Source organism: Palaemon carinicauda, chromosome 7, assembly GCF_036898095.1.
Source record: "Palaemon carinicauda isolate YSFRI2023 chromosome 7, ASM3689809v2, whole genome shotgun sequence".
NCBI lineage: Eukaryota > Metazoa > Arthropoda > Malacostraca > Decapoda > Palaemonidae > Palaemon > Palaemon carinicauda.
In genome coordinates this window covers 61373284-61400074 of record NC_090731.1, presented here as the reverse complement: position 1 = coordinate 61400074, position 26791 = coordinate 61373284, and the positions used below count along the sequence as shown (strand labels likewise).

Below are 26791 nucleotides of genomic sequence, written 5' to 3'. Positions count from 1 at the left end.
GGCAGCTCTTCTAGGAGAAGGACACTCCAAAATCAAACCTTCGTTCTCTAGTTTTGGATAGTGCCATAGCCTCTGTAGCATGGTCTTCCACTGTCTTGGGTTAGAGTTGTCCTGCTTGAGGGTATACTTGGGCACACTATTCTATCTAATTTTTTTCCTCTTTGTTTTGTTAAAGTTTTTATTTTATATAGGAAATATTTATTTTAATGTTACTGATCTTATATTTTTGTCCTTGTTTCCTTTCCTCAGTTGGCTATTTTCCCTTTTAGGGGCCCCTGGGCTTATAGCATCCTGCTTTTCTAACTAGGTTGGAGCCTATCAATTAATAATAATAATAATAATAATAATAACCCCTTAACCCAAAATATATTCCTTTTAAATTAATCTTTTAAGAGTTGTTAGATCTGTTCTAGTGCTTAATGTTTGAATGGGTGTTTGCATTGTTCGTATGCAGGTTCTGCCACTACCTCGTCGCAAGTTTTTCTCATAAAGGGAAAATGTTGTGATTAATATCTCACTTGCATGAAAGCCTCTTAATCAATTTTCAATATTAAACTTACCCGATAATCATGTAGCTGTCAACTCCGTTGCCCGACAGAATTCTATGGAGGGATACGCCAGCTATCACAATACTAGAAGGGGGTGTATTTACCAGCGCCACCTGTGGCCAGGTACTCAAGTACTTCTTGTTGACACCTCCTCAATTATTCCTCTGTCGTGCTTCCGGCAAGACGTTCTGGGATACGCTTATGTTCTTGGAGTATTTTCACGACTTTGGTGAAGTATTTCTCTTTGATTTCGGCTGTCGCTTTACTGGAAACTTCTATATTAGCTTAGTTAGCTTTTGGAATTAATTTGATTAATTTTGGTGACGAGAGAGTATGAACTCTCGTTCACCTTTCAATGGCCGACCCTTCCCTTAGACGGAAGTGTTGGTGTCTAAGAGAGTATAGACTCTCTTTCTTAATTTTGCTTAACAAAAGTTATAGATTTATTTTATATCTCTCCGCCTCTTATAGGCCTCTTCGATTAACTTCCTTTTATTATAAACTCATTAAAATTAATTTTTATATTTGTTTATATTCGACCTTCCTAATAGTAGGCGGTCTTTTACCGAAGTTAATAAACTTTGAGCCCGTCATTTCGGTTTTACCTGTTAACATATTATGCTATTTCCGCCACAGAGTTTGAAAGATTTTCTTTGACAGTCTCGTACTGTTTTCAAAGTTGAACTAACGTTTTGTTTTGTCTCTGCAGTTGTTGACGTTCAGAACGTTCAACTTGCACTCTATCGTTACGATAGAGAAAGAATGTTCACGGTTTCACGTTGCAGTAAGAGTAACCGTGTCTAGCGTTTTGTTCATTCTTTCTTAACTTAATGGTTTTGATCCTAATAAAGGAACTTTTCAGTTTTTTTCCTTTAACAATAATATGTTTTAACGATATATATGATTGGGCTCTTCTCTCAGGTTCTAAGTAGAGAGAGAGAGAGAGATAGAGACGGAGGGAGAAAGAGGATAAACGTTTCATTCAAGCCTGCCAGGCGTACGAGTAACGTCGTTATCGTTTTTTGCTCTTCTCCCTAGTCTCTTTAGGGGAAGAAACTAAACGTTTCTAGAGTGATCTAGTGTTTAGTCTCTTTCCAACCACTGAATTATCTTTCATTAGATTTTTCTGTTACATTGTAATTCTGTTTTCGCAATTACTAACTTTGAGAAAGGATAGAATTGCATATTTCAGGTACAAACCACTTAAAGTTTCGAGTTCAGTGAAATAAGTGCAAACAGAAATCAAAGTGATAAGTGATTAGTGCGTGAGGGTACTTCTGTGCGCGCCAGTCGTCCTCCCAGTCCGGGACCTCTTGCAAGCTCCCAAGCCCAGGGGAGAAGCAATGTCGAAGGGCATAAGGGTTCAGCAGGCCTTGATCGGCGCACAGAAGTATTCTCGGTGGTTGTGGGCGTGTCTTACCGAGACCGTCACTCCCACCCGCAGACGATTGAGCCCTTATTTTGCTCGTCTGCAGAAGAGATTAGGGGAGAAAATAAAGGCAGAGTAACGCTGGTCTCAGGTCTCAAGACTTCTTAAACGTTAAGTCCAGACCTATGCCAGACGTACGAAGTTAAAGTTCACAACCCGAATGCAGTCATTGGGTTAGCTCTGACTCTCCTCAGTCATCAGTTGTTTACACTCCGCCTAAGAGGAGTAAGGTTCTGCCACAACAGATCTCTGCTGTTAAGGCTTTACCTCAGCAGAACTTAGTGTCTGCCGACCCCAAGTTAACTCTACTGCAGTCCATACAGTCACAACTTTCGGTCTTGATGCGTGAGTGTCGGGCTGAGAGTGTTGCGCCTCCGCCTCCGCCTACACTCCCCCCCGCCTATGATCGCTCCGCCTGATCACAGTACCTCCTGCCAGGCGTACGATGTTGTGAACTCTACTACAGTCCATGCAAGCACAGCTTTCGGACTTGATGAGTGAGTGTCGGGCTGAGAGTGTTGCTGCTCCGCCTCCGCCTACACTCCCTCCTCCTACACTCGCTCCGCCTGATCACAGTACCATCTGCCAGGCGTACGATGTTGTGGACTCTACTACAGTCCATGCAAGCACAGCTTTCGGACTTGATGAGTGAGTGTCGGGCTGAGAGTGTTGCTCCTCCGCCTCCGCCTACACTCCCTCCTCCTACACTCGCTCCGCCTGATCACAGTACCATCTGCCAGGCGTACGATGTTGTGGACTCTTCTACAGTCCATGCAAGCACAGCTTTCGGACTTGATGCGTGAGTGTCGGGCTGAGAGTGTTGCTCCTCCGCCTCCGCCTACACTCCCTCCACCTACACTCGCTCCGCCTGATCGCAGTACCACCTGCCAGCAGTTCCACCTGCCAGGCGTACGATGTTGAGACACGTGCTGAGTTTGCTGTTCCCTGTGGTGTTCAGCCTCCGCCTTTCTTAAGGCAACCTTTACATTGGGATCAGGAGGATTATACCTCTCTTCCTCCGCCTCCACTTGCTGCTCCACCAGTGATGCAACACTCCGTTGAGGTACAACAACCTCTCCCGTCCATGAGTCAGTTTCCTCAGCTCTTGCTGCAGCGAGCTCAACCCTCCATAAGGCAAGCACCACAACACCTTAGCCTTGCGCCTCAGGAGCCTCAGCTTGCGAGACATTTACCTTGTTCTGCGCAGCCTCTTCCTCATCGCGCTCCGCTCACACCACAGGAACTGGAACTTGCTACTCCGCTTCCGCCAACCGCTCAGCAAGCGCAACCCTTGGGTTCAACCACTCATGCTAGGAGTCAGCCTCCTCCACCCATGCGCCTTCCTTCTGCTTGTCTTTTATTCAGCCTTTGCAGACTGAGCCTCAGGTGTTCCCTCATCGGAGTCTTGAAGAGGAAACCACACTATTGTTGTTCCAGCTCGTTCTGACTCTGCTGTTCAGCATACCATGGTTTAAACCCCATGCAAGCATGCATAAAGCACTCTAGCACTGGTCATGGAATTTCTGAGAAATGTTAAACGCCATGCACACGCTCTGCTTTCCTTTCAGCAGGCTCTGCTTACAGCAGGCTCTGCTTACTACATGCTCAGCATTCAGCATGCTCTGCATTCAGCATGCTCTGCATACAACATGCTCTGCATACAGCATGCTCTGCATTCAGCATGCTCTGCATACAACATGCTCTACATACAGCATGCTCTGCATACAGCATACTCTGCATACATCATGCTCTGCATACCTTACCGCATGCTTCTCAACACATCTTGGGTTGTTGCCAACTCACTAGACTGTCAAGCAGTTTCATAACGTTGCCTTCTAGTCTGCTGCTTTGCACCAGTGAACCCTCACTCAGAGAACTTAGCTTTTCTAGGATAAGGTCCCTGTAGATGAGAAAGTTCTTTTCTCCCTCCTTCTGATATTCCCTTGAGGACTCTGTCATTTGGAGGGAGCCTTTAGCTGCATAACCTCTTATGGACTTTTATTTAAGCATAACATGCTTACAGGGAAGGTAATGGTTACACTTCAGCCGCTAATCCCGTCTGTTACCACACCTGCTCCCATAGACCTTGAGCTGTGTTGCATGACATGCAGTCCAAGCTTAGTCCTTGTTAGAGGATTTTTTGTTTACGGAGTCAATGTGTCACGGGGAAGACGTTCAACAACCAACAGAAGGGACTTGTTGTGACGCAGTGCGGCAACCTCAGCAACCCGTTAAGGAGTTGTCTGTACGACCCAGACAGTCTAGACAGATTCGGGTTGTCACTGTACTTCCTCGCTTGCCCATGATTGACAGTTTACAGACTGTGCAGCAGTATCATGATCTTGTGTCCGGCTCCGTCAGACGACTGGCTTTTAAGAGCTCCCTCAAGTCGTCGCTGTCTGGAGATTTTCAAATAGACTATGGATCTGACCAAGGAACTGGGCCTCCTGGTCAATTTTGAGGAGTCTCAGCTCGTTCCATCCCAGACCATTGTCTCCTTGGGTATGGATCTTCAGAGTCGAGCTTTTCGGACTTGTCCGTCGGCCCCAAGGATCTTCCAAGCCCTAGAATGCATCCAGAGCATGCTGAGAAGGAACCGATGCTTAGTCAGGCAGTGGATGAGTCTAACAGGGACACTTTCATCGCTGGCCCTGTTCATCGAGTTAGGGAGACTCCACCTCCGCCCCCTTCAGTATCATCTAGCTGCTCACTGGATAAAGGACATGACGCTAGAGACGGGCTCAGTTCCTGTTTCCGAAGAGATGAGGTCTACTCTAACGTGGTGGAAGAACAGCATTCTTCTCAAGGAAGGTCTACCATTGGCTGTTCAGACCTCCGACCACCGTCTCTTCTCGGACGCATCGGACACGGGCTGGGGTGCGACACTGGACGGACAGGAATGCTCGGGAACATGGAATCAGGAGCAAAGGACACTTCACATCTATTGCAAGGAGTTGTTGGCAGTTCATTTGGCCTTGATAAACTTCAAGTCCCTCCAGCTTAACAAGGTGGTGGAGGTGAACTCCGACTACACCACAGCCTTGGCTTACATCTCCAAGCAGGGAGGGACTCATTCGAGGAAGTTGTTCGAGATCGCAAGGGACCTCCTCATTTGGTCAAAAGATCGAAAGCTCACGCTGGTAACGAGGCTCATTCAGGGCGATATGAATGTCATGGCAGATCGCCTCAGCCGGAAGGGTCAGGTCTTCCCCACAGAGTGGACCCTTCACAAGAATGTTTGCAGCAGACTTTGGGCCCTGTGGGGTCAGCCAACCATAGATCTTTTCGCTACCTCGATGACCAAGAGGCTCCTCTTGTATTGTTCTCCGATTCCAGACCCAGCAGCAGTTCGCGTGGATGCCTTTCTGCTGGATTGGTCCCATCTCAACCTGTATGCATTCCCGCCGTTCAAGATTGTCAACAGGGTACTTCAGAAGTTCGCCTCTCACAAAGGGACACGGCTGACGTTGGTTGCTCCCCTCTGGCCCGCGAGAGAATGGTTCTTAGAGGTACTGCAATGGCTGGTCGACGTTCCCAGGACTCTTCCTCCTAGAGTGGACCTTCTGCGTCAACCTCACGTAAAGAAGGTACACCCAACCTCCACGCTCTTCGTCTGACTGCCTTCAGACTATCGAAAGACTCTCAAGAGCTAGAGGCTTTTCGAAGGAGGCAGCCAGAGCGATTGCCAGAGCAAGGACGACATCCACTCTCAGAGTCTATCAGTCTTAATGGGAAGTCTTCCGAAGCTGGTGCAAGGCCAATGCAGTTTTCCTCAACCAGTACCAATGTAACCCAGATTGCTGACTTCCTGTTACATCTAAGGAACGTAAGATCCCTATCAGCTCCTACGATCAAGGGTTACAGAAGTTTGTTGGCAGCGGTTTTCCGCCACAGAGGCTTGGATCTTTCCTCCAACAAAGATCTACAGGACCTCCTTAGGTCTTTTGAGACCTCAAAGGAACGTCGGTTGTCCACTCCAGGCTGGAATCTAGACGTGGTCCTAAGGTTCCTAATGTCATCAGGATTTGAACCGCTCCAATCAGCCTCTTTTAAGGACCTCACATTAAAAACTCTTTTCCTCGTGTGCTTAGCAACAGGTAAAAGAGTAAGTGAGATCCACGCCTTCAGCAGGAACATAGGTTTCACATCTGAAACGGCTACATGTTCCTTGCAGCTCGGTTTTTTGGCTAAAAACGAGCTTCCTTCCCGTCCTTGGCCTAAGTCGTTCGAGATCCCAAGCCTGTCCAACATGGTGGGGAACGAACTGGAGAGAGTACTTTGCCCAGTTAGAGCTCTTAAGTACTATCTAAGAAGGTCAAAACCATTACGAGGACAATCAGAAGCCTTATGGTGTGCTATCAAGAAGCCTTCTCTACCAATGTCTAAGAACTCAGTTTCTTACTACATCAGGCTTCTGATTAGAGAAGCAAATTCTCATCTGAAGGAAGAAGACCTTGCTTTGCTGAAGGTAAGGACACATGAAGTGAGAGCTGTGGCTACTTCAGTGGCCTTCAAACAGAACCGTTCTCTGCAGAGTGTTATGGATGCAACCTATTGGAGAAACAAGTCAGTGTTCGCATCATTCTATCTCAAAGATGTCCAGTCTCTTTACGAGTACTGCTACACCCTGGGTCCATTCGTAGCAACGAATGCAGTAGTAGGCGAGGGCTCAGCCACTACATTCCCATAATCCCATAACTTTTTAACCTTTCTCTTGAATACTTTTTATGGGTTGTACGGTCGGCTAAGAAGCCTTCCACATCCTTGTTGATTTGGCGGGTGGTCAATTCTTTCTTGAGAAGCGCCAAGGTTAAAGGTTGTGATGAGGTCCTTTAGTATGGGTTGCAGCCCTGTATACTTTAGCACCTTTGAGTTGATTCAGCCTCCCAAGAGGAACGCTGCGCTCAGTAAGGAAGACGATCTTATTAAAGGCAGAGTAACGGTTCAAGTCGACTTCCTTACCAGGTACTTATTATTTCATTGTTATTGTGGATAACTGATTATATGAAATATGGGATACTTAGCTATCCTTTAATCTTGTACACTGGTTTTCACCCACCCCCCTGGGTGTGAATCAGCTACATGATTATCGGGTAAGTTTAATATTGAAAAATGTTATTTTTATTAATAAAATAAATTTTTGAATATACTTACCCGATAATCATGATTTAATCGACCCTCCCTTCCTCCCCATAGAGAACCAGTGGACCGAGGAATAATTGAGGAGGTGTCAACAAGAAGTACTTGAGTACCTGGCCACAGGTGGCGCTGGTAAATACACCCCCTTCTAGTATTGTGATAGCTGGCGTATCCCTCCATAGAATTCTGTCGGGCAACGGAGTTGACAGCTACATGATTATCGGGTAAGTATATTCAAAAATTTATTTTATTAATAAAAATAACATATTATTAAAAGATGATGAAGAAGTTTAGTCTTTACAAAAATTATACCCAAGGTACATAGTTTGTTTTGGGCAAGATACTGTAAGTGAAACCTCTACATACGAACGTATCTACATCCGAATTTTCCAACATCCGAAGTAAAATTCGAGCAAATTTTTGACTCTACACCCGAATTTTATTTCGACACACCAAGTAAGCAATTTTCGTCGTACCGGTTGTATCCGAATTTTTCGACACGCGAAGTACAATTCGAACACGTTCCTACTCTACACCCGAATTTTTTTTTTCGACACCCGGAGTAAACTACTCGTACGCGTAGTTGGTGCTCATAGTGCCTGAAGTGTTTTTTATTTCCGCCGATAGAAGGCAGCACTTCGACCTCGGAGGGACCCTCAATTAGCACGGCTCGTGTCAGTCCTCTGTTCTTGTCGGCTTCTTGCGGTTGTGCGTTCTGCTATTAACTGTGTTTTAATCGTGATTTTTTACGTGCATCCTTTAACGGTAATTTACGTAAAGTATGGGTCCTAAAAGGCTTAGTTTTGCAAGTGGTAGTGGTAGTGGTGAGAAAAGGAAGAAGGAAATGCTTTCCTTAGACGTGAAGCAGGAAATTATTGAAAAACATGAGCGTGGCGTCCGCGTGAGTGAACTTGCTAAACAGTATGGCCGTAATATGTCGACGATCTCGACAATCCTTAAACAGAAGGAAGCTATTAAAGCAGTGAAACCTTCTAAGGGGATCACCATAATTTCAAAACGCCATAGCCCTATCATAGAAGAGATGGAACGACTTCCGCTAGTGTGGATCAAGGACAGAGAGATCATTGGCGACACCATCACCGAGACCGTCATCTGCGAGAAGGCGCACGCCATCCTTACGGACTTGAAGGAGGAGAGCTGTGGGGGTGATGCTGGGGAGAGTTCAACCGAGCCTTCCTCAGATGATTTCAAGGCATCTCGTGGCTGGTTTGAGAAATTTAAGAAACGGTCCGGGATTCATTCAGTTGTTCGCCACGGAGAGGCTGCTAGTGCGGACACAAAGGCTGCAGCTGACTTTGTCAAGAACTTCGAAAGGATCGTGCTGGAAGAAGGCTACGTAGAACAGCAAGTGTTTAATTGTGATGAAACCGGGCTGTTTCGGAAGAAGATACCCAGTCGAACCTACATCACCGCCGAAGAGAAGAAATTGCCTGGGCATAAGCCAATGAAGGATCGGTTGACTCTTGCCCTATGTGCCAACGCTAGCGGGGAATTTAAAGTCAAGCCCTTACTGGTTTACCATTCTGAGAACCCTTGGGCCTTTAAGGCACACAACGTCGATAAGGACCAGTTTCATGTTTTCTGGCGATCCAACTCGAAGGCCTGGGTCACTAGGCAGTTCTTTGTGCAATGGGTTAACCAAGTTTTCGGCCCTTCTGTGAAGAAGTATCTTCATGAACAGAAATTGCCTTCAAAGTGCCTGCTATGCCTTGACAGCGCACCCGCTCACCCCCCCAGACTTGAAGATGATATCTTCGATGAATTTAAGTTCATAAAGGTGCTGTATCTTCCACCGAATACCACCTCTATCCTCCAGCTCATGGACTAGCAAGTCATCTCTAATTTTAAGAAGCTGTACACCAAGCACTTATTTAAGCAGTGCTTTAATATCACGCAAAGCACCAACTTAACTTTGCGTGAATTTTGGAGGAGCCACTTCAACATCGTGCACTGCTTGAAGATCATAGATCAGGCTTGGGTGGGATTAACTCGACGGACCCTCAATTCTGCCTGGAAGCAGCTGTGGCCTGATGCAGTTTCTTCCCGAGATTTCGAAGGTTTTGACCCCAAACCTGATCCCGTGGTGGGTGCAGCGGAAGCCGTAGAGGAAATCGTCTCCCTTGGCAAGTTCATGGGTCTGGAGGTCGACGCAGATGACATTATGGAACTCGGCGCCGAACATCACGACGAACTTACCACAGATGAGCTCAAGGAACTCCATGCTATGTCTGAGCACATGAGTGATGACGAGGAAGGGAGCGAGGAGGTAGAACATGTGTTAGGTTCGGCGCATATAAAAGAGGTGTTAAGAAAATATCAAGACGTGGTCGACTTCATCGACAAATACCACCCAAGAAAATTGCAGGTTTGTCGTGTAGTTTCGCAGTTCGATGATGTTTGCCTAACTCACTTTCGAAACATTCTGAAAAGCCGTACCAAGCAACTACCTATCGATAATTTCTTCAAAAAAAATACAAAGCGAACTCGTGATGAAGAGGATGTAAGTGATTCGAAGAAAACGGTAAAGAGTGAAGTGGAAGAAAGTGAAACAAAGAAAACGGCAGAGTGAAGCGAAAGAAATTCAGTCAATTTTAAGTGTAGAGAGTGAAAGTGATTAAAATTAATCATCAAAAAGAAAAAAGAAAACGTAAAAAAAAAATATAAATAAAAAAAAAAATAAGCTAAGTTATGTTAAAGTTCACTTAGTGTAAGTTACGGTAGTGTACGTTTATCGTAGTTAACCTCTCTACCTCCTCGCCGCCCGTCCGTCTCCTCTCTGCGTAGCAAGACCAACAACACCTGCGCTGGAGTTTCTAAGGTAAAGTGACGCTAAAAACCTGTTTCTTATTTATCATTTTTTGCTAATTCTTCTTATTTACTTGTCTATTATCTAATTTAGTGTGCATTATTCTCATGGGAAATTATGTGTAGTAGTTTATTAAGAAGTTATCATAGGTTTTTGGGCTCAACCATGGATTAATCCTATTTCAATGTATTCTTATGGGAAAATTCGTTTCTACATCCGAACATTTTCTACATCCGAAGTTGGTTCTGGAACGGATTAAATTCGTATGTAGAGGTACCACTGTATATAATTTTTTCATTTCCTTTTTTTTCCAAAGGGAAGTGGTTGTTGATTCGGGGAATAGTTTTATCTTCACCAGTAAGAGGTGTTCAGTTTTACTTGGAGGTGTTCAGTTTTACTTGGACAATTCTATGGACATTAGTTGCTAATTTATTCGGGTGTAGTTTTCTTTGGCCGGTAAGAGCCGTTCGATATTATTTGGATGATTCTATAAAAAATAGAGATGATGTGCCTAATTTGTTTTGTGGTATAATTACAACTCGACCTCTAAGACTGCAGTGTTATTCAGCATTTCTGTTTGGTCATGAAGCTCAAAAAGAATTGGATCTAAATATAAGGAAAGATTTAAAAATTAGGATTCATGATATAAGTATTATAGCTACAGTAGTACCTCAGTTTACGAGTAACTTTGAATATGAGTGTACGAATTTAAATTAGTTTACAAGGTCTGGGAGCAAATATTTCAACACATATGAGCATGTTTTGTTGACAAGTACTAATGAAATGCATAAAATGGGTTATGAGACATACAAAGTCAGTCAGTAGTACAGTGTACATACCATGTTCACATGGTTTTCACTATTTTCATACCATTTTAAAGTACAGATACTTGTCGACTTACAGCTGATCGACTTTATGACCGGGACCAGTATGTTTGGTGATGTGACGGCCTGTTGTCAAGAAATTTAGAGTTATAAATTGCTAAAATAGAGCATCATTTTAAAATCATGTCAAAACATGAAATTTAGCATTGGAAATTGGTAAATAATGATGTTCAGTTTAGAAATTACCTTTAACTCAAATCGAGTCAAATTTAGTTATAAGACTCCAAGTGAAGCGTAATATAAAAAAGCAGAAATCAAAATGTGAAATTTAGCATATCAGCAAATAATGCTGTACAGCACCATATGAAAAATTGATAAAAAATGCTAGTCATTACATGAAAGTTTAAAGTTGGAAATCGGCAAATAATACTGCATAAGTTTAATGTAAACTTATAATTTGTAAATAAGTAAACTAGCCTATTTGAAAATGTTGCACAACAGCAGTAGACAGGGTAGTGCTAAGCACCTTGAATCACAACTGAGGGAAATTTCTATATCGCCGCGCATAATCATGTTAAGATTTGACATATATAAATTTTATAACAATATCAATCATTTATAAGGGCATTTCTCTACTTTATTAGATAAGTAAACTAGCCTATGTTGCCAAATATCTGAAAGCTACGTTATTAGCTACTACTGAGACAAAAGTTGATTGTCTTTTATCTAAATATTACCTATAAACCATTGTAAAATTTTTTGACCTTGCTCTTCCTCATACAGCTCTGGATTTTTCAATATTAAACTTACCCGATAATCATGTAGCTGTCAACTCCGTTGCCCGACAGAATTCTATGGAGGGATACGCCAGCTATCACAATACTAGAAGGGGGTGTACTTACCAGCGCCACCTGTGGCCAGGTACTATAGTACTTCTTGTTGACACCTCCTCAATTTTTCCTCTGTCGTGCTTCCGGCAAGACGTTCTGGGATACGCTTATGATCTTCGAGTATTTTCACGGCTAATTGGTGAAGTATTCTCTCAGATTTCGGCTGTCGCTTTACTGGAAACCTTCTTATATTAGCTTAGATAGCTTTTATATAGTCCTGATTAACAGTTAACGATCTTTTGCTTGATTTTGGAACCCCCCTTGGCTAACTCTTTGGATTCAAGATGTCTGACATTTCGCAAGCCCCCACCCATAGACGATGTAGGTCTTGTAATAGGCGTATTCCGAAGGCCTCGGTAGATCCTCACACCGCTTGTTCTGACTGTAGGGACAGGCCCTGTCAGTTAGAAAATCGATGTGAGGAATGCGCCGGACTTTCGGAACTTGAATTTGTCCGTCTTTTGAAATATTCAACTAAGTTAGAGAGAGGTAGAGTTAGGAGGAGTTCTTCTCACTCTTCACTTTTTTCCTCACCTCATGATCCCCTACCTTTTCCTACCCCTGTAGTGGCTACCCCCGAACCTACTATTTGCCCTCAGCCTGATATGTCTGTTGTTTTGCGTGCTATTCAGGCCTTAGGCGATAAAGTAGAGTCAGTGGTAAGTGATCACAAGTCTCTTATGGCCGAGGTCAAGGAACTGAAGGTCAAGAGTGCAGTGGGTGGGATTAGTGCCAGTGCTGTGACGAGTGCTAGTGTCAGTGCAGTGCCAAGTGCTAGTGTCAGTGTCAGTGTGGTGCGTGAGGATACTTCTGTGCGTGCCTGTCGTCCTCCCAGTCCGGGACCTCTTGCAAGCTCCCAAGCCCAGGGGAGAAGCAATGTCGAAGGGCAAAAGGGTTCGGCAGGCCTTGATCGGCGCACTGAAGTATCCTCGGTGGTTGCGGGCGTGTCTTCCAAAGACCGTCACTCCCACCTGCAGACGATTGAGCCCGTCTTCTTCTCGTCCGCTGATCAATTGTCAGGGAAGAAACGCTGGACTCAGGTCTCTAGACCACTCAAACGCAGAGTCCAGTCCGCGAGTGCTCAGCCAGGTTGCAGTCATTGGCTCAGCTCTGACTCGCCGCAGTCATCAGTCGACTGCACTCCGCCCAAGAGGAGTAAGGTTCTGCCACAACAGAGCTCGACTGTTAAGGCTTTACCTCAGCGTACTGTAGTTTCTGCCGACCCCAAGTGGACTCTACTACAGTCCATGCAAGCACAGCTTTCGGACTTGATGCGTGAGTGTCGGGCTGAGAGTGTTGCGCCTCCGCCTCCGCCTGCGCTCGCTCCGCCTGATCGCAGTACCACCTGCCAGGCGTACGATGTTGAGCCATGTTCTGAGTTTGCTGTTCCCAGTGGTGTTCAGCCTCCGCCTTCCTTAAGGCAACCTTTACAATGGGATCAGGAGGATTATACCTCTCTTCCTCCGCCTCCACTTGCTGCTCCACCAGTGATGCAACACTCGGTTGAGGTACAACAACCTCTCCCGTCCATGAGTCAGTCTCCTCAGCTCTCGCTGCAGCGAGCTCAACCCTCCACAAGGCAAGCACCACAACACCTTAGCCTTGCGCCTCAGGAGCCTCAGCTTGCGAGACATTTACCTTGTTCTGCGCAGCCTCTGCCTCATCGCGCTCCGCTCACACCGCAGGAACAGGAACTTGCTACTCCGCTTCCGCCAACCGCTCAGCAAGCGCAACCCTTGGGTTCAACCACTCATGCCAGGAGTCAGCCTCCTCCACCCATGCGCCTTCCTTCTGCTTCGTCTTTTGTTCAGCCTTTGCAGTCTGAGCCTCAGGTTTTCCCTCAACAGATACTTGAAGAGGAAACCACTAATATTGTTCCTACTCGTTCTGACTCTGCTGTTCAGCTTTCTTGTCCGATCTCTTCGCTACACTCTGGTGATGAGGCTTCTGATGATGAGGCGGCACACCTGGATCCCTCGTCAGACGTGGATGAATCCAAGCCTTCTCCACAGTCTATTGACTTTCGTAAGGTCTTGGCTCTGCTTAGGGAGGTTTACCCAGACCACTTTGTCTCTGCTATTCCCCGCTCTCCACCATCTGAGTTTTCGCTGGGCATACAGCAAGCTAAGTCCACCTATACTAAGCTAGTCCTAGCAAGGTCCTCTAAGAGAGCGTTAAGGATCTTAGGGGAGTGGCTGCAGACTAAGCAACACCTTGGCAAAACTTCTTTCATGTTTCCTCCGACTAAGCTCACTTCGAAAGCGAGCGTTTGGTATGCCACAGGAGAAGCACCAGGCTTGGGAGTACCTGCCTCTGCCCAGGCTGACTTCTCAAGTCTGGTAGACTCGCCTCGGAGAACTGCAATGAGGCGCTCTAAGGTTTGCTGGACCTTCTCAGACCTTGATCACTTCCTGAAGGGAGTATTTAGAGCATTTGAGATGTTCAACTTTCTAGACTGGTGCCTGGGGGCCCTCAGCAAGAAGACCTCCCCTGCGGACAAGGATTCTGCCATGCTATTAATGTCCTGCATGGATAAGGCCATTAGGGATGGATCTGGTGAGCTTGCGTCGATGTTTGTATCAGGGGTTCTGAAGAAAAGGGAACAGCTGTGTACCTTCCTTTCCTCCAGCATTACACCTTGTCAAAGGTCACAACTCCTTTTTGCTCCGCTCTCGAAGTTCCTCTTCCCCGAAGAGCTGGTTAAGGACTTGTCTGCTGCCCTGATACAAAAGGACACACACGATCTTGTAGCCTCATCGGCTCGTAAGTCTAAGGTTGCTACCTCAGTCCCCAGGACTTATCGCTCCCCAGTGGCTGATACCCCTGCTACGAGGTTCATACCGCCCTTTCGTGGTAGAACCCCCAGCCGAGGAAGCTCCCGTCCAGACTCTTCCAGGAGCAAGTCTAGGAAAGGCTCCAAGACCTCTAAAGGAAAAAACTGACTCTCCGCATCTCCAGACAGCAGTAGGAGCCAGACTCAAGATCTTCTGGCAAGCCTGGGAAAAGAGAGGTGCAGACGCCCAGTCTGTCAGTTGGCTGAGGGAGGGTTACAGGATTCCATTCTGCCTCAAACCACCTCTGACCACATCTCCCATCAACCTCTCTCCCAACTACAAAGAAGAGGACAAGAGGCTAGCATTGCACCAGGAGGTGTCGCTACTTGTGCAGAAGAAGGCAGTGGTTATAGTCCGGGACCATCAATCCCCGGGCTTCTACAACCGTCTCTTTCTAGTGGCCAAGAAGACAGGAGGTTGGAGACCGGTGCTGGACGTCAGCACGCTCAACGCGTATGTCACCAAGCAGACGTTCACGATGGAGACGACGAAGTCGGTCCTAGCAGCGGTCAGGCAGGAGGACTGGATGGTCTCGTTGGACTTGAAAGATGCCTACTTTCACGTTCCTATTCATCCAGACTCCCAACCTTTCCTGAGATTCGTTTTTGGAAAGGTTGTCTACCAATTCCAAGCCCTGTGTTTTGGCCTAAGCACAGCTCCTATGGTGTTCACTCATCTGATGAGGAATATAGCAAAATTCCTCCACTTATCGGACATCAGAGCCTCCCTCTACTTAGACGACTGGCTGTTGAGAGCCTCCACGAGTCGTCGCTGTCTGGAGAGTCTCAACTGGACTTTGGACTTAATCAGAGAACTGGGTCTGTTAGTCAACATAGAAAAGTCTCAGCTCATTCCCTCCCAATCCATTGTGTACCTGGGAATGGAGATTCGGAGTCAGGATTTTCGGGCTTTTCCATCGGCCCCCAGGATAAGCCAAGCCCTAGAGTGCATCATGAGCATGCTGAAGAGGAGCAGTTGCTCGGTGAGACAGTGGATGAGTCTCACAGGGACCCTTTCATCACTGGCCCTGTTCGTCGAACTAGGGAGACTCCACCTCCGCCCTCTTCAATTCCATCTTGCAGCTCATTGGGACAAGGGTTCGACTCTCGAAGCAGTCTCTATCCCAATCACCCAAGAGATGAAGACCACTCTCTTGTGGTGGAAGAACAATCTCCTTCTCAGGGAGGGCCTATCGTTGGCTATTCAGACCCCCAATCTTCATCTCTTCTCAGATGCATCGGACTCGGGATGGGGTGCGACCTTGAACGGACGGGAATGCTCGGGAACGTGGAACGAGGAACAGGGAATGCTCCACATCAACTGCAAGGAGCTACTAGCAGTTCATTTAGCCCTGCTGAACTTCAAGTCCCTCCTGCTAGGCAAAGTGGTGGAGGTGAACTCAGACAACACCACAGCCTTGGCTTACATCTCCAAGCAAGGAGGGACCCATTCGAGGAGCCTATACGAGATCGCAAGGGACCTCCTCATTTGGTCAAGAGGTCTAAACTTCACTCTGGTCACGAGGTTCATTCAGGGCAATATGAACGTCTCAGCAGATCGCCTAAGCAGAAGGAATCAGGTCATTCCCACGGAATGGACCCTCCACAAGAGTGTGTGCAACAGACTTTGGACCTTGTGGGGTCAACCTACCATAGATCTGTTTGCCACCTCCATAACCAAGAGACTTCCGCTGTACTGTTCCCCTGTTCCAGACCCTGCAGCAGTTCATGTGGATGCTTTTCTACTGAACTGGTCCCATCTCGACCTTTACGCATTCCCACCGTTCAAGATAATAAACAAAGTTCTGCAGAAATTCATCTCGCACGAAGGGACACGGCTGACGCTGGTTGCTCCCCTTTGGCCTGCAAGAGAATGGTTCACAGAGGTACTTCAATGGCTAGTCGACATCCCCAGGACTCTACCTCTAAGAGTGGACCTTCTACGTCAACCTCACGTAGACAGGTTGCACCCAAACCTCCACGCTCTTCGGCTGACTGCCTTCAGACTGTCGAAAGATTCGCTAGAGCTAGAGGCTTTTCGAAGGAGGCAGCCAGTGCGATTGCCAGAGCAAGAAGGGTTTCCACTCGTAGAGTCTACCAATCTAAGTGGGAAGTCTTCCGGAGCTGGTGTAGAGCCAATTCAATATCCTCTACCAATACCTCTGTGACCCAAATAGCTGACTTCCTTCTACATCTTAGGAATGAGAGATCCCTTTCAGCCCCTACGATTAAAGGGTATAGGAGTATGTTGGCTTCAGTTCTCCGCCACAGAGGTTTGGACCTTTCTTCCAACAAGGACCTTCAAGACATCCTTAAGTCTTTTGAGACGTCTAAAGAGCGTCGTCTATCCACTCCAGGCTGGAACCTAGACGTAGTCTTAAGGTTCCTTATGTCACCTAGGTTCGAACCTCTCCAGTCAGCTTCCTTCAAGGACCTTACCCTCAAGACTCTTTTTCTCGTCTGCCTTGCAACAGCTAAGAGAGTCAGTGAGGTTCATGCCTTCAGCAAGAACATTGGTTTCACGACCGAATCTGCAACATGTTCTTTTCAGCTCGGATTCCTAGCAAAGAACGAACTTCCTTCACGTCCTTGGCCTAGATCGTTTGAAATACCTAGCCTCTCCAACATGGTAGGTAACGAACTAGAGAGAGTTCTTTGCCCTGTCAGAGCTCTCAAGTATTATCTTAAGAGGTCTAAACCTATTCGAGGACAGTCAGAAGCCTTATGGTGTGCCATCAAGAAACCTTCGAGGCCCATGTCCAAGAACGGGGTTTCGTATTATATAAGGCTTCTGATTAGAGAAGCCCATTCTCACTTAAAGGAGGAAGACCTTGCATTGCTGAAGGTAAGGACCCACGAAGTAAGAGCCGTAGCTACTTCGATGGCCTTTAATAAAAACCGTTCTCTGCAGAGCATAATGGATGCAACCTATTGGAGGAGCAAGTCAGTGTTTGCATCATTTTATCTTAAAGATGTCCAGTCTCTTTACGAGAACTGCTACACCCTGGGACCATTCGTAGCAGCGAGTGCAGTAGTAGGTGAGGGCTCAGCCACTACATTCCCTTAATCCCATAACCTTTTTTAACCTTTCTCTTGAATGCTTTTATTGTTGTTTTTATGGTTGTTACGGTAGGCTAAGAAGCCTTCCGCATCCTTTTGATTTGGCGGGTGGTCTATTCATTCTTGAGAAGCGCCTGGGTTAGAGGTTTTGTAGAGGTCCTTTAGTAGGGGTTGCAACCCTATATACTTTAGCACCTTTGGGTTGATTCAGCCTCCAAGAGGAACGCTGCGCTCAGTAAGGAAGACGAACTTAAGAAAGAGGCAGAGTAACGGTTCAATTCGACTTCCTTACCAGGTACTTATTATTTCATTGTTATTTGAGATAACTGTTATATGAAATATGGGATACTTAGCTATCCTTTAATCTTGTACACTGGTTTTCACCCACCCCCCTGGGTGTGAATCAGCTACATGATTATCGGGTAAGTTTAATATTGAAAAATGTTATTTTTATTAGTAAAATAAATTTTTGAATATACTTACCCGATAATCATGATTTAATCGACCCTCCCTTCCTCCCCATAGAGAACCAGTGGACCGAGGAAAAATTGAGGAGGTGTCAACAAGAAGTACTATAGTACCTGGCCACAGGTGGCGCTGGTAAGTACACCCCCTTCTAGTATTGTGATAGCTGGCGTATCCCTCCATAGAATTCTGTCGGGCAACGGAGTTGACAGCTACATGATTATCGGGTAAGTATATTCAAAAATTTATTTTACTAATAAAAATAACATGTTACCTGAAACTTATGATCAGCAGAAGTTTGTTCTGCATAAGAGCAAACATTAATTAGGAAGTTTAAAGAAGTTCAAAGTAAACTAGCCTTCATTGGGAAACATCCAAAAGCTAAGCTGTTATTGAAGAAGATTGAAAATGCTTTGCAATTGTAAATAAATGCTGCAGAATATTTTATATTTTTTTTTAAAGTAAAAATATAATTCAGAATTATACTAATGTTAAAAGTATTGTAAAAATATTGAATATTTGGACTTGAATGAAAGTGAACATATCAGAAACTTGAGGGGCACTCAGTAGAGGATAACTCAGCAATCTGGAAAAGAGGAGAGGAGATTAGTGAGATTTTAGCATAAGTAGTAACAACAAATCCTCTTCAAGAGGAATTTTATCAATATGCTCAGTGTCTATATTATAGCTGGTTACAACAGAAAGTCATTTGCCCTCAAATTCTTTATTTTTATTAATGCTGCAGAGTTGAAAAAAAAAAAAAAAACAATAATTATTTTGCCCTTAATCATAATTTGTTTCTCTTCCAGCCGGGATCGACACCATCGCAGTCGTTCTCACGACCGAGATCGGAAGCACAGGTATTAAATGAATTGCACCTTCAAGTACTGGAACAGTGTTCATGAAATCAAGCACCCTTCTTGAGTTTTAATGTAGAAAGACTTGCAAGAGTAATTAATGCTAGGTACTGTATAGTATTTAGGTTGAATTTTTCCCAAATTATGCCACTGTACATAATTCCTTACATAAAACTTTAGAATGAGCTAGCCGAAATTCATATTGCCATTTATATACTTAAATGAGTAGATTTAAGGAATATTTTTTTGGGTAAATTGCTCTCTGCTATCCAATCCCCATCCACACTTGCAGATTACAGCAATGTGTTCAACATACACAACTGAGAATACAAGTATCAAATGCTTGTTATGATCAAACTAGTGCCTATCCCAAATGGTAGTTGAGTTTGCTATATATATATATAAATAAATTATATATATATATCTTTTTGTATTATCTGCATCTTAGTGTTAGATACTTGATTTTCCCAACTTGTTTTAAAATTGTCATAATTGGAGATATCGGTTTATTACGCCCAACTTTTTTTTCAGCATATATATATAGCTGAAACAAGTTATTTCAGTCATTTACCAGTGCACCATTGTTTGCTGTTCACCTTCCCATAGATAACTATATGATTTGACCAATATCAGGGTGATGAATTAGACATGTATTAGTACAAGATAAATAGGCACTATTTTATAGTACTACCGTACATTATTTATGGTGAATTAAATATAACATTCTATTTTTGATTGCACATTTTGATTTTGGAAAAATGTGTTGATGTGCATTGCAAATATTTTTCCTTAGAACCCAAGTATAGCAAATGGCTGTTCAGTCCGAGGTTTATATTGAAAAGTGAATTATATTGAAAAGAGAATTGCCAAGGGAAAATTATATATCAAATCTTATAATTTATAAGAGCTGGCATAAGTGTTGTACAAATTGGGGAGTTGATGTTAGATTTTAGTTACACGGATGTACTCGTAGTTCATTTCATGTACTTTTTATAGTGCAATTTTTAAAGATGTTTATGATGCCCTACATATGTTTTGTGGTATAAGGGGATCTGGATGAGTTTTGGGCTAATTCTGTATAATTTCTTGTTATAAGAAAAGTAATTTAGTTGAGAATGTGTGATGTTTGTTTAAAAAAAGAATATTGCCTTACAAAAAGTATTTAATTTTTTTGTGAGAAATGGCTAATTCATGTTATACCAAAGTCCGCAATTTTTGGTTATTTTTATTTTTGTATCGAAGCTCACAGCATTAAAATGGAATGTTTTTTTTTCTATGGTTTAGAAACAATACACGCTCCATTTATTTTAAAATATGTTATTTGTATAAATTTATTTTGCATATGTTTAATTTCTTTTTTAGTCTTCAACACATTTGAATTATTCGGTACAGCTCTGAAAGAAGTTAAACTTATGAATGCCTGTTGGTAAAAATAATTCATATTAGTTTACCAAAATGTGAGATTTTGAAAATAATAATATTTTAGATAAAATATATTTTATTTATTACATTTCCAAAAAACAATTGTATATAAAGAGAAAAATACCTTTTACAGAAACAGTATAAAGTTTGGAATTGCCTGTGTCTTTGAGGTTTACTGCTAAGTGTTGAACTTTTTCAGGGTTTAACAAATGACAGTTATGCAAGATTCTACTATCTGCATGTATTAAGTTTACATTTGTATTAGCGCAGAAAGTACAGTCGGCTGTAGATCTGACATTAAGATTGATAAAAATGATGATTAAGATATTTTTTCTGTTGCTCCAGAGGAACAAATAAAAAAAAATTCTTTGAAGTTTTTTGTATCCCTATGAATAAACACAGTTTGAATAAACTATAGATATGTGGAAGAGAAAAATGGTGAATGTCAATACCTGTAAATTAAATTCTCAACTTTTTGATTTTGTAGTATTTTTAGCTACATAATTTCCTAGTATTTTAGATTGTATATTCTAAAAATATAAAAATAACAATCTTGTTCTATGTCCGAATCTTAAGACTTTTATGTCTGGTTATTTTTTATGGATATGGTTACTGTAATATATTTACTTTTTTTCAATATTAAACTTACCCGATAATCATGTAGCTGTCAACTCCGTTGCCCGACAGAATTCTATGGAGGGATACGCCAGCTATCACAATACTAGAAGGGGGTGTACTTACCAGCGCCACCTGTGGCCAGGTACTATAGTACTTCTTGTTGACACCTCCTCAATTTTTCCTCTGTCGTGCTTCCGGCAAGACGTTCTGGGATACGCTTATGATCTTCGAGTATTTTCACGGCTAATTGGTGAAGTATTCTCTCAGATTTCGGCTGTCGCTTTACTGGAAACCTTCTTATATTAGCTTAGATAGCTTTTATATAGTCCTGATTAACGGTTAACGATCTTTTGCTTGATTTTGGAACCCCCCTTGGCTAACTCTTTGGATTCAAGATGTCTGACATTTCGCAAGCCCCCACCCATAGACGATGTAGGTCTTGTAATAGGCGTATTCCGAAGGCCTCGGTAGATCCTCACACAGCTTGTTCTGACTGTAGGGACAGGCCCTGTCAGTTAGAAAATCGATGTGAGGAATGCGCCGGACTTTCGGAACTTGAATTTGTCCGTCTTTTGAAATATTCAACTAAGTTAGAGAGAGGTAGAGTTAGGAGGAGTTCTTCTCACTCTTCACTTTTTTCCTCACCTCATGATCCCCTACCTTTTCCTACCCCTGTAGTGGCTACCCCCGAACCTACTATTTGCCCTCAGCCTGATATGTCTGTTGTTTTGCGTGCTATTCAGGCCTTAGGCGATAAAGTAGAGTCAGTGGTAAGTGATCACAAGTCTCTTATGGCCGAGGTCAAGGAACTGAAGGTCAAGAGTGCAGTGGGTGGGATTAGTGCCAGTGCTGTGACGAGTGCTAGTGTCAGTGCAGTGCCAAGTGCTAGTGTCAGTGTCAGTGTGGTGCGTGAGGATACTTCTGTGCGTGCCTGTCGTCCTCCCAGTCCGGGACCTCTTGCAAGCTCCCAAGCCCAGGGGAGAAGCAATGTCGAAGGGCAAAAGGGTTCGGCAGGCCTTGATCGGCGCACTGAAGTATCCTCGGTGGTTGCGGGCGTGTCTTCCAAAGACCGTCACTCCCACCTGCAGACGATTGAGCCCGTCTTCTTCTCGTCCGCTGATCAATTGTCAGGGAAGAAACGCTGGACTCAGGTCTCTAGACCACTCAAACGCAGAGTCCAGTCCACGAGTGCTCAGCCAGGCTGCAGTCATTGGCTCAGCTCTGACTCGCCGCAGTCATCAGTCGACTGCACTCCGCCCAAGAGGAGTAAGGTTCTGCCACAACAGAGCTCGACTGTTAAGGCTTTACCTCAGCCTACTGTAGTTTCTGCCGACCCCAAGTGGACTCTACTACAGTCCATGCAAGCACAGCTTTCGGACTTGATGCGTGAGTGTCGGGCTGAGAGTGTTGCGCCTCCGCCTCCGCCTGCACTCGCTCCGCCTGATCGCAGTACCACCTGCCAGGCGTACGATGTTGAGCCACGTTCTGAGTTTGCTGTTCCCAGTGGTGTTCAGCCTCCGCCTTCCTTAAGGCAACCTTTACAATGGGATCAGGAGGATTATACCTCTCTTCCTCCGCCTCCACTTGCTGCTCCACCAGTGATGCAACACTCGGTTGAGGTACAACAACCTCTCCCGTCCATGAGTCAGTCTCCTCAGCTCTCGCTGCAGCGAGCTCAACCCTCCACAAGGCAAGCACCACAACACCTTCCCCTTGCGCCTCAGGAGCCTCAGCTTGCGAGACATTTACCTTGTTCTGCGCAGCCTCTACCTCATCGCGCTCCGCTCACACCACAGGAACAGGAACTTGCTACTCCGCTTCCGCCAACCGCTCAGCAAGCGCAACCCTTGGGTTCAACCACTCATGCTAGGAGTCAGCCTCCTCCACCCATGCGCCTTCCTTCTGCTTCGTCTTTTGTTCAGCCTTTGCAGTCTGAGCCTCAGGTTTTCCCTCAACAGATTCTTGAAGAGGAAACCACTAATATTGTTCCTACTCGTTCTGACTCTGCTGTTCAGCATTCTTGTCCGATCTCTTCGCTACACTCTGGTGATGAGGCTTCTGATGATGAGGCGGCACACCTGGATCCCTCGTCAGACGTGGATGAATCCAAGCCTTCTCCACAGTCTATTGACTTTCGTAAGGTCTTGGCTCTGCTTAGGGAGGTTTACCCAGACCACTTTGTCTCTGCTATTCCCCGCTCTCCGCCATCTGAGTTTTCGCTGGGCATACAGCAAGCTAAGTCCACCTATACTAAGCTAGTCCTAGCAAGGTCCTCTAAGAGAGCGTTAAGGATCTTAGGGGAGTGGCTGCAGACTAAGCAACACCTTGGCAAAACTTCTTTCATGTTTCCTCCGACTAAGCTCACTTCGAAAGCGAGCGTTTGGTATGCCACAGGAGAAGCACCAGGCTTGGGAGTACCTGCCTCTGCCCAGGCTGACTTCTCAAGTCTGGTAGACTCGCCTCGGAGAACTGCAATGAGGCGCTCTAAGGTTTGCTGGACCTTCTCAGACCTTGATCACTTCCTGAAGGGAGTATTTAGAGCATTTGAGATGTTCAACTTTCTAGACTGGTGCCTGGGGGCCCTCAGCAAGAAGACCTCCCCTGCGGACAAGGATTCTGCCATGCTATTAATGTCCTGCATGGATAAGGCCATTAGGGATGGATCTGGTGAGCTTGCGTCGATGTTTGTATCAGGGGTTCTGAAGAAAAGGGAACAGCTGTGTACCTTCCTTTCCTCCAGCATTACACCTTGTCAAAGGTCACAACTCCTTTTTGCTCCGCTCTCGAAGTTCCTCTTCCCCGAAGAGCTGGTTAAGGACTTGTCTGCTGCCCTGATACAAAAGGACACACACGATCTTGTAGCCTCATCGGCTCGTAAGTCTAAGGTTGCTACCTCAGTCCCCAGGACTTATCGCTCCCCAGTGGCTGATACCCCTGCTACGAGGTTCATACCGCCCTTTCGTGGTAGAACCCCCAGCCGAGGAAGCTCCCGTCCAGACTCTTCCAGGAGCAAGTCTAGGAAAGGCTCCAAGACCTCTAAAGGAAAAAACTGACTCTCCGCATCTCCAGACAGCAGTAGGAGCCAGACTCAAGATCTTCTGGCAAGCCTGGGAAAAGAGAGGTGCAGACGCCCAGTCTGTCAGTTGGCTGAGGGAGGGTTACAGGATTCCATTCTGCCTCAAACCACCTCTGACCACATCTCCCATCAACCTCTCTCCCAACTACAAAGAAGAGGACAAGAGGCTAGCATTGCACCAGGAGGTGTCGCTACTTGTGCAGAAGAAGGCAGTGGTTATAGTCCGGGACCATCAATCCCCGGGCTTCTACAACCGTCTCTTTCTAGTGGCCAAGAAGACAGGAGGTTGGAGACCGGTGCTGGACGTCAGCGCGCTCAACGCGTATGTCACCAAGCAGACGTTCACGATGGAGACGACGAAGTCGGTCCTAGCAGCGGTCAGGCAGGAGGACTGGATGGTCTCGTTGGACTTGAAAGATGCCTACTTTCACGTTCCTATTCATCCAGACTCCCAACCTTTCCTGAGATTCGTTTTTGGAAAGGTTGTCTACCAATTCCAAGCCCTGTGTTTTGGCCTAAGCACAGCTCCTATGGTGTTCACTCATCTGATGAGGAATATAGCAAAATTCCTCCACTTATCGGACATCAGAGCCTCCCTCTACTTAGACGACTGGCTGTTGAGAGCCTCCACGAGTCGTCGCTGTCTGGAGAGTCTCAACTGGACTTTGGACTTAATCAGAGAACTGGGTCTGTTAGTCAACATAGAAAAGTCTCAGCTCATTCCCTCCCAATCCATTGTGTACCTGGGAATGGAGATTCGGAGTCAGGATTTTCGGGCTTTTCCATCGGCCCCCAGGATAAGCCAAGCCCTAGAGTGCATCATGAGCATGCTGAAGAGGAGCAGTTGCTCGGTGAGACAGTGGATGAGTCTCACAGGGACCCTTTCATCACTGGCCCTGTTCGTCGAACTAGGGAGACTCCACCTCCGCCCTCTTCAATTCCATCTTGCAGCTCATTGGGACAAGGGTTCGACTCTCGAAGCAGTCTCTATCCCAATCACCCAAGAGATGAAGACCACTCTCCTGTGGTGGAAGAACAATCTCCTTCTCAGGGAGGGCCTATCGTTGGCTATTCAGACCCCCAATCTTCATCTCTTCTCAGATGCATCGGACTCGGGCTGGGGTGCGACCTTGAACGGACGGGAATGCTCGGGAACGTGGAACGAGGAACAGGGAATGCTCCACATCAACTGCAAGGAGCTACTAGCAGTTCATTTAGCCCTGCTGAACTTCAAGTCCCTCCTGCTAGGCAAAGTGGTGGAGGTGAACTCAGACAACACCACAGCCTTGGCTTACATCTCCAAGCAAGGAGGGACCCATTCGAGGAGCCTATACGAGATCGCAAGGGACCTCCTCATTTGGTCAAGAGGTCTAAACCTCACTCTGGTCACGAGGTTCATTCAGGGCAATATGAACGTCTCAGCAGATCGCCTAAGCAGAAGGAATCAGGTCATTCCCACGGAATGGACCCTCCACAAGAGTGTGTGCAACAGACTTTGGACCTTGTGGGGTCAACCTACCATAGATCTGTTTGCCACCTCCATAACCAAGAGACTTCCGCTGTACTGTTCCCCTGTTCCAGACCCTGCAGCAGTTCATGTGGATGCTTTTCTACTGAACTGGTCCCATCTCGACCTTTACGCATTCCCACCGTTCAAGATAATAAACAAAGTTCTGCAGAAATTCATCTCGCACGAAGGGACACGGCTGACGCTGGTTGCTCCCCTTTGGCCTGCAAGAGAATGGTTCACAGAGGTACTTCAATGGCTAGTCGACATCCCCAGGACTCTACCTCTAAGAGTGGACCTTCTACGTCAACCTCACGTAGACAGGTTGCACCCAAACCTCCACGCTCTTCGGCTGACTGCCTTCAGACTGTCGAAAGATTCGCTAGAGCTAGAGGCTTTTCGAAGGAGGCAGCCAGTGCGATTGCCAGAGCAAGAAGGGTTTCCACTCGTAGAGTCTACCAATCTAAGTGGGAAGTCTTCCGGAGCTGGTGTAGAGCCAATTCAATATCCTCTACCAATACCTCTGTGACCCAAATAGCTGACTTCCTTCTACATCTTAGGAATGAGAGATCCCTTTCAGCCCCTACGATTAAAGGGTATAGGAGTATGTTGGCTTCAGTTCTCCGCCACAGAGGTTTGGACCTTTCTTCCAACAAGGACCTTCAAGACATCCTTAAGTCTTTTGAGACGTCTAAAGAGCGTCGTCTATCCACTCCAGGCTGGAACCTAGACGTAGTCTTAAGGTTCCTTATGTCACCTAGGTTCGAACCTCTCCAGTCAGCTTCCTTCAAGGACCTTACCCTCAAGACTCTTTTTCTCGTCTGCCTTGCAACAGCTAAGAGAGTCAGTGAGGTTCATGCCTTCAGCAAGAACATTGGTTTCACGACCGAATCTGCAACATGTTCTTTTCAGCTCGGATTCCTAGCAAAGAACGAACTTCCTTCACGTCCTTGGCCTAGATCGTTTGAAATACCTAGCCTCTCCAACATGGTAGGTAACGAACTAGAGAGAGTTCTTTGCCCTGTCAGAGCTCTCAAGTATTATCTTAAGAGGTCTAAACCTATTCGAGGACAGTCAGAAGCCTTATGGTGTGCCATCAAGAAACCTTCGAGGCCCATGTCCAAGAACGGGGTTTCGTATTATATAAGGCTTCTGATTAGAGAAGCCCATTCTCACTTAAAGGAGGAAGACCTTGCATTGCTGAAGGTAAGGACCCACGAAGTAAGAGCCGTAGCTACTTCGATGGCCTTTAATAAAAACCGTTCTCTGCAGAGCATAATGGATGCAACCTATTGG

General features: G+C 45.4%; 1 protein-coding gene and 1 long non-coding RNA gene across 3 annotated transcripts in view; one reads left to right on the top strand and one right to left on the bottom strand.

Annotated features, from left to right (window-relative positions):
* The window catches only part of LOC137643933 (pre-mRNA-splicing factor 38B-like), a 53095-nt gene extending 32322 nt beyond the window's left edge, over window positions 1-20773 (top strand). For both annotated transcript variants that reach the window (XM_068376701.1, XM_068376699.1), the window contains one exon: window positions 18825-20773. In XM_068376701.1, the coding sequence (XP_068232802.1) occupies window positions 18825-18882 (58 nt within the window). In that variant the 3' untranslated portion in view covers window positions 18883-20773. The remainder of the gene's footprint in view (window positions 1-18824) is intronic.
* Window positions 18289-26791, bottom strand: part of LOC137643934 (uncharacterized) — a 132774-nt gene continuing 124271 nt past the window's right edge. The window contains exon 4 of the long non-coding RNA XR_011045096.1: window positions 18289-18601. This is a non-coding gene — a long non-coding RNA (uncharacterized lncRNA). The remainder of the gene's footprint in view (window positions 18602-26791) is intronic.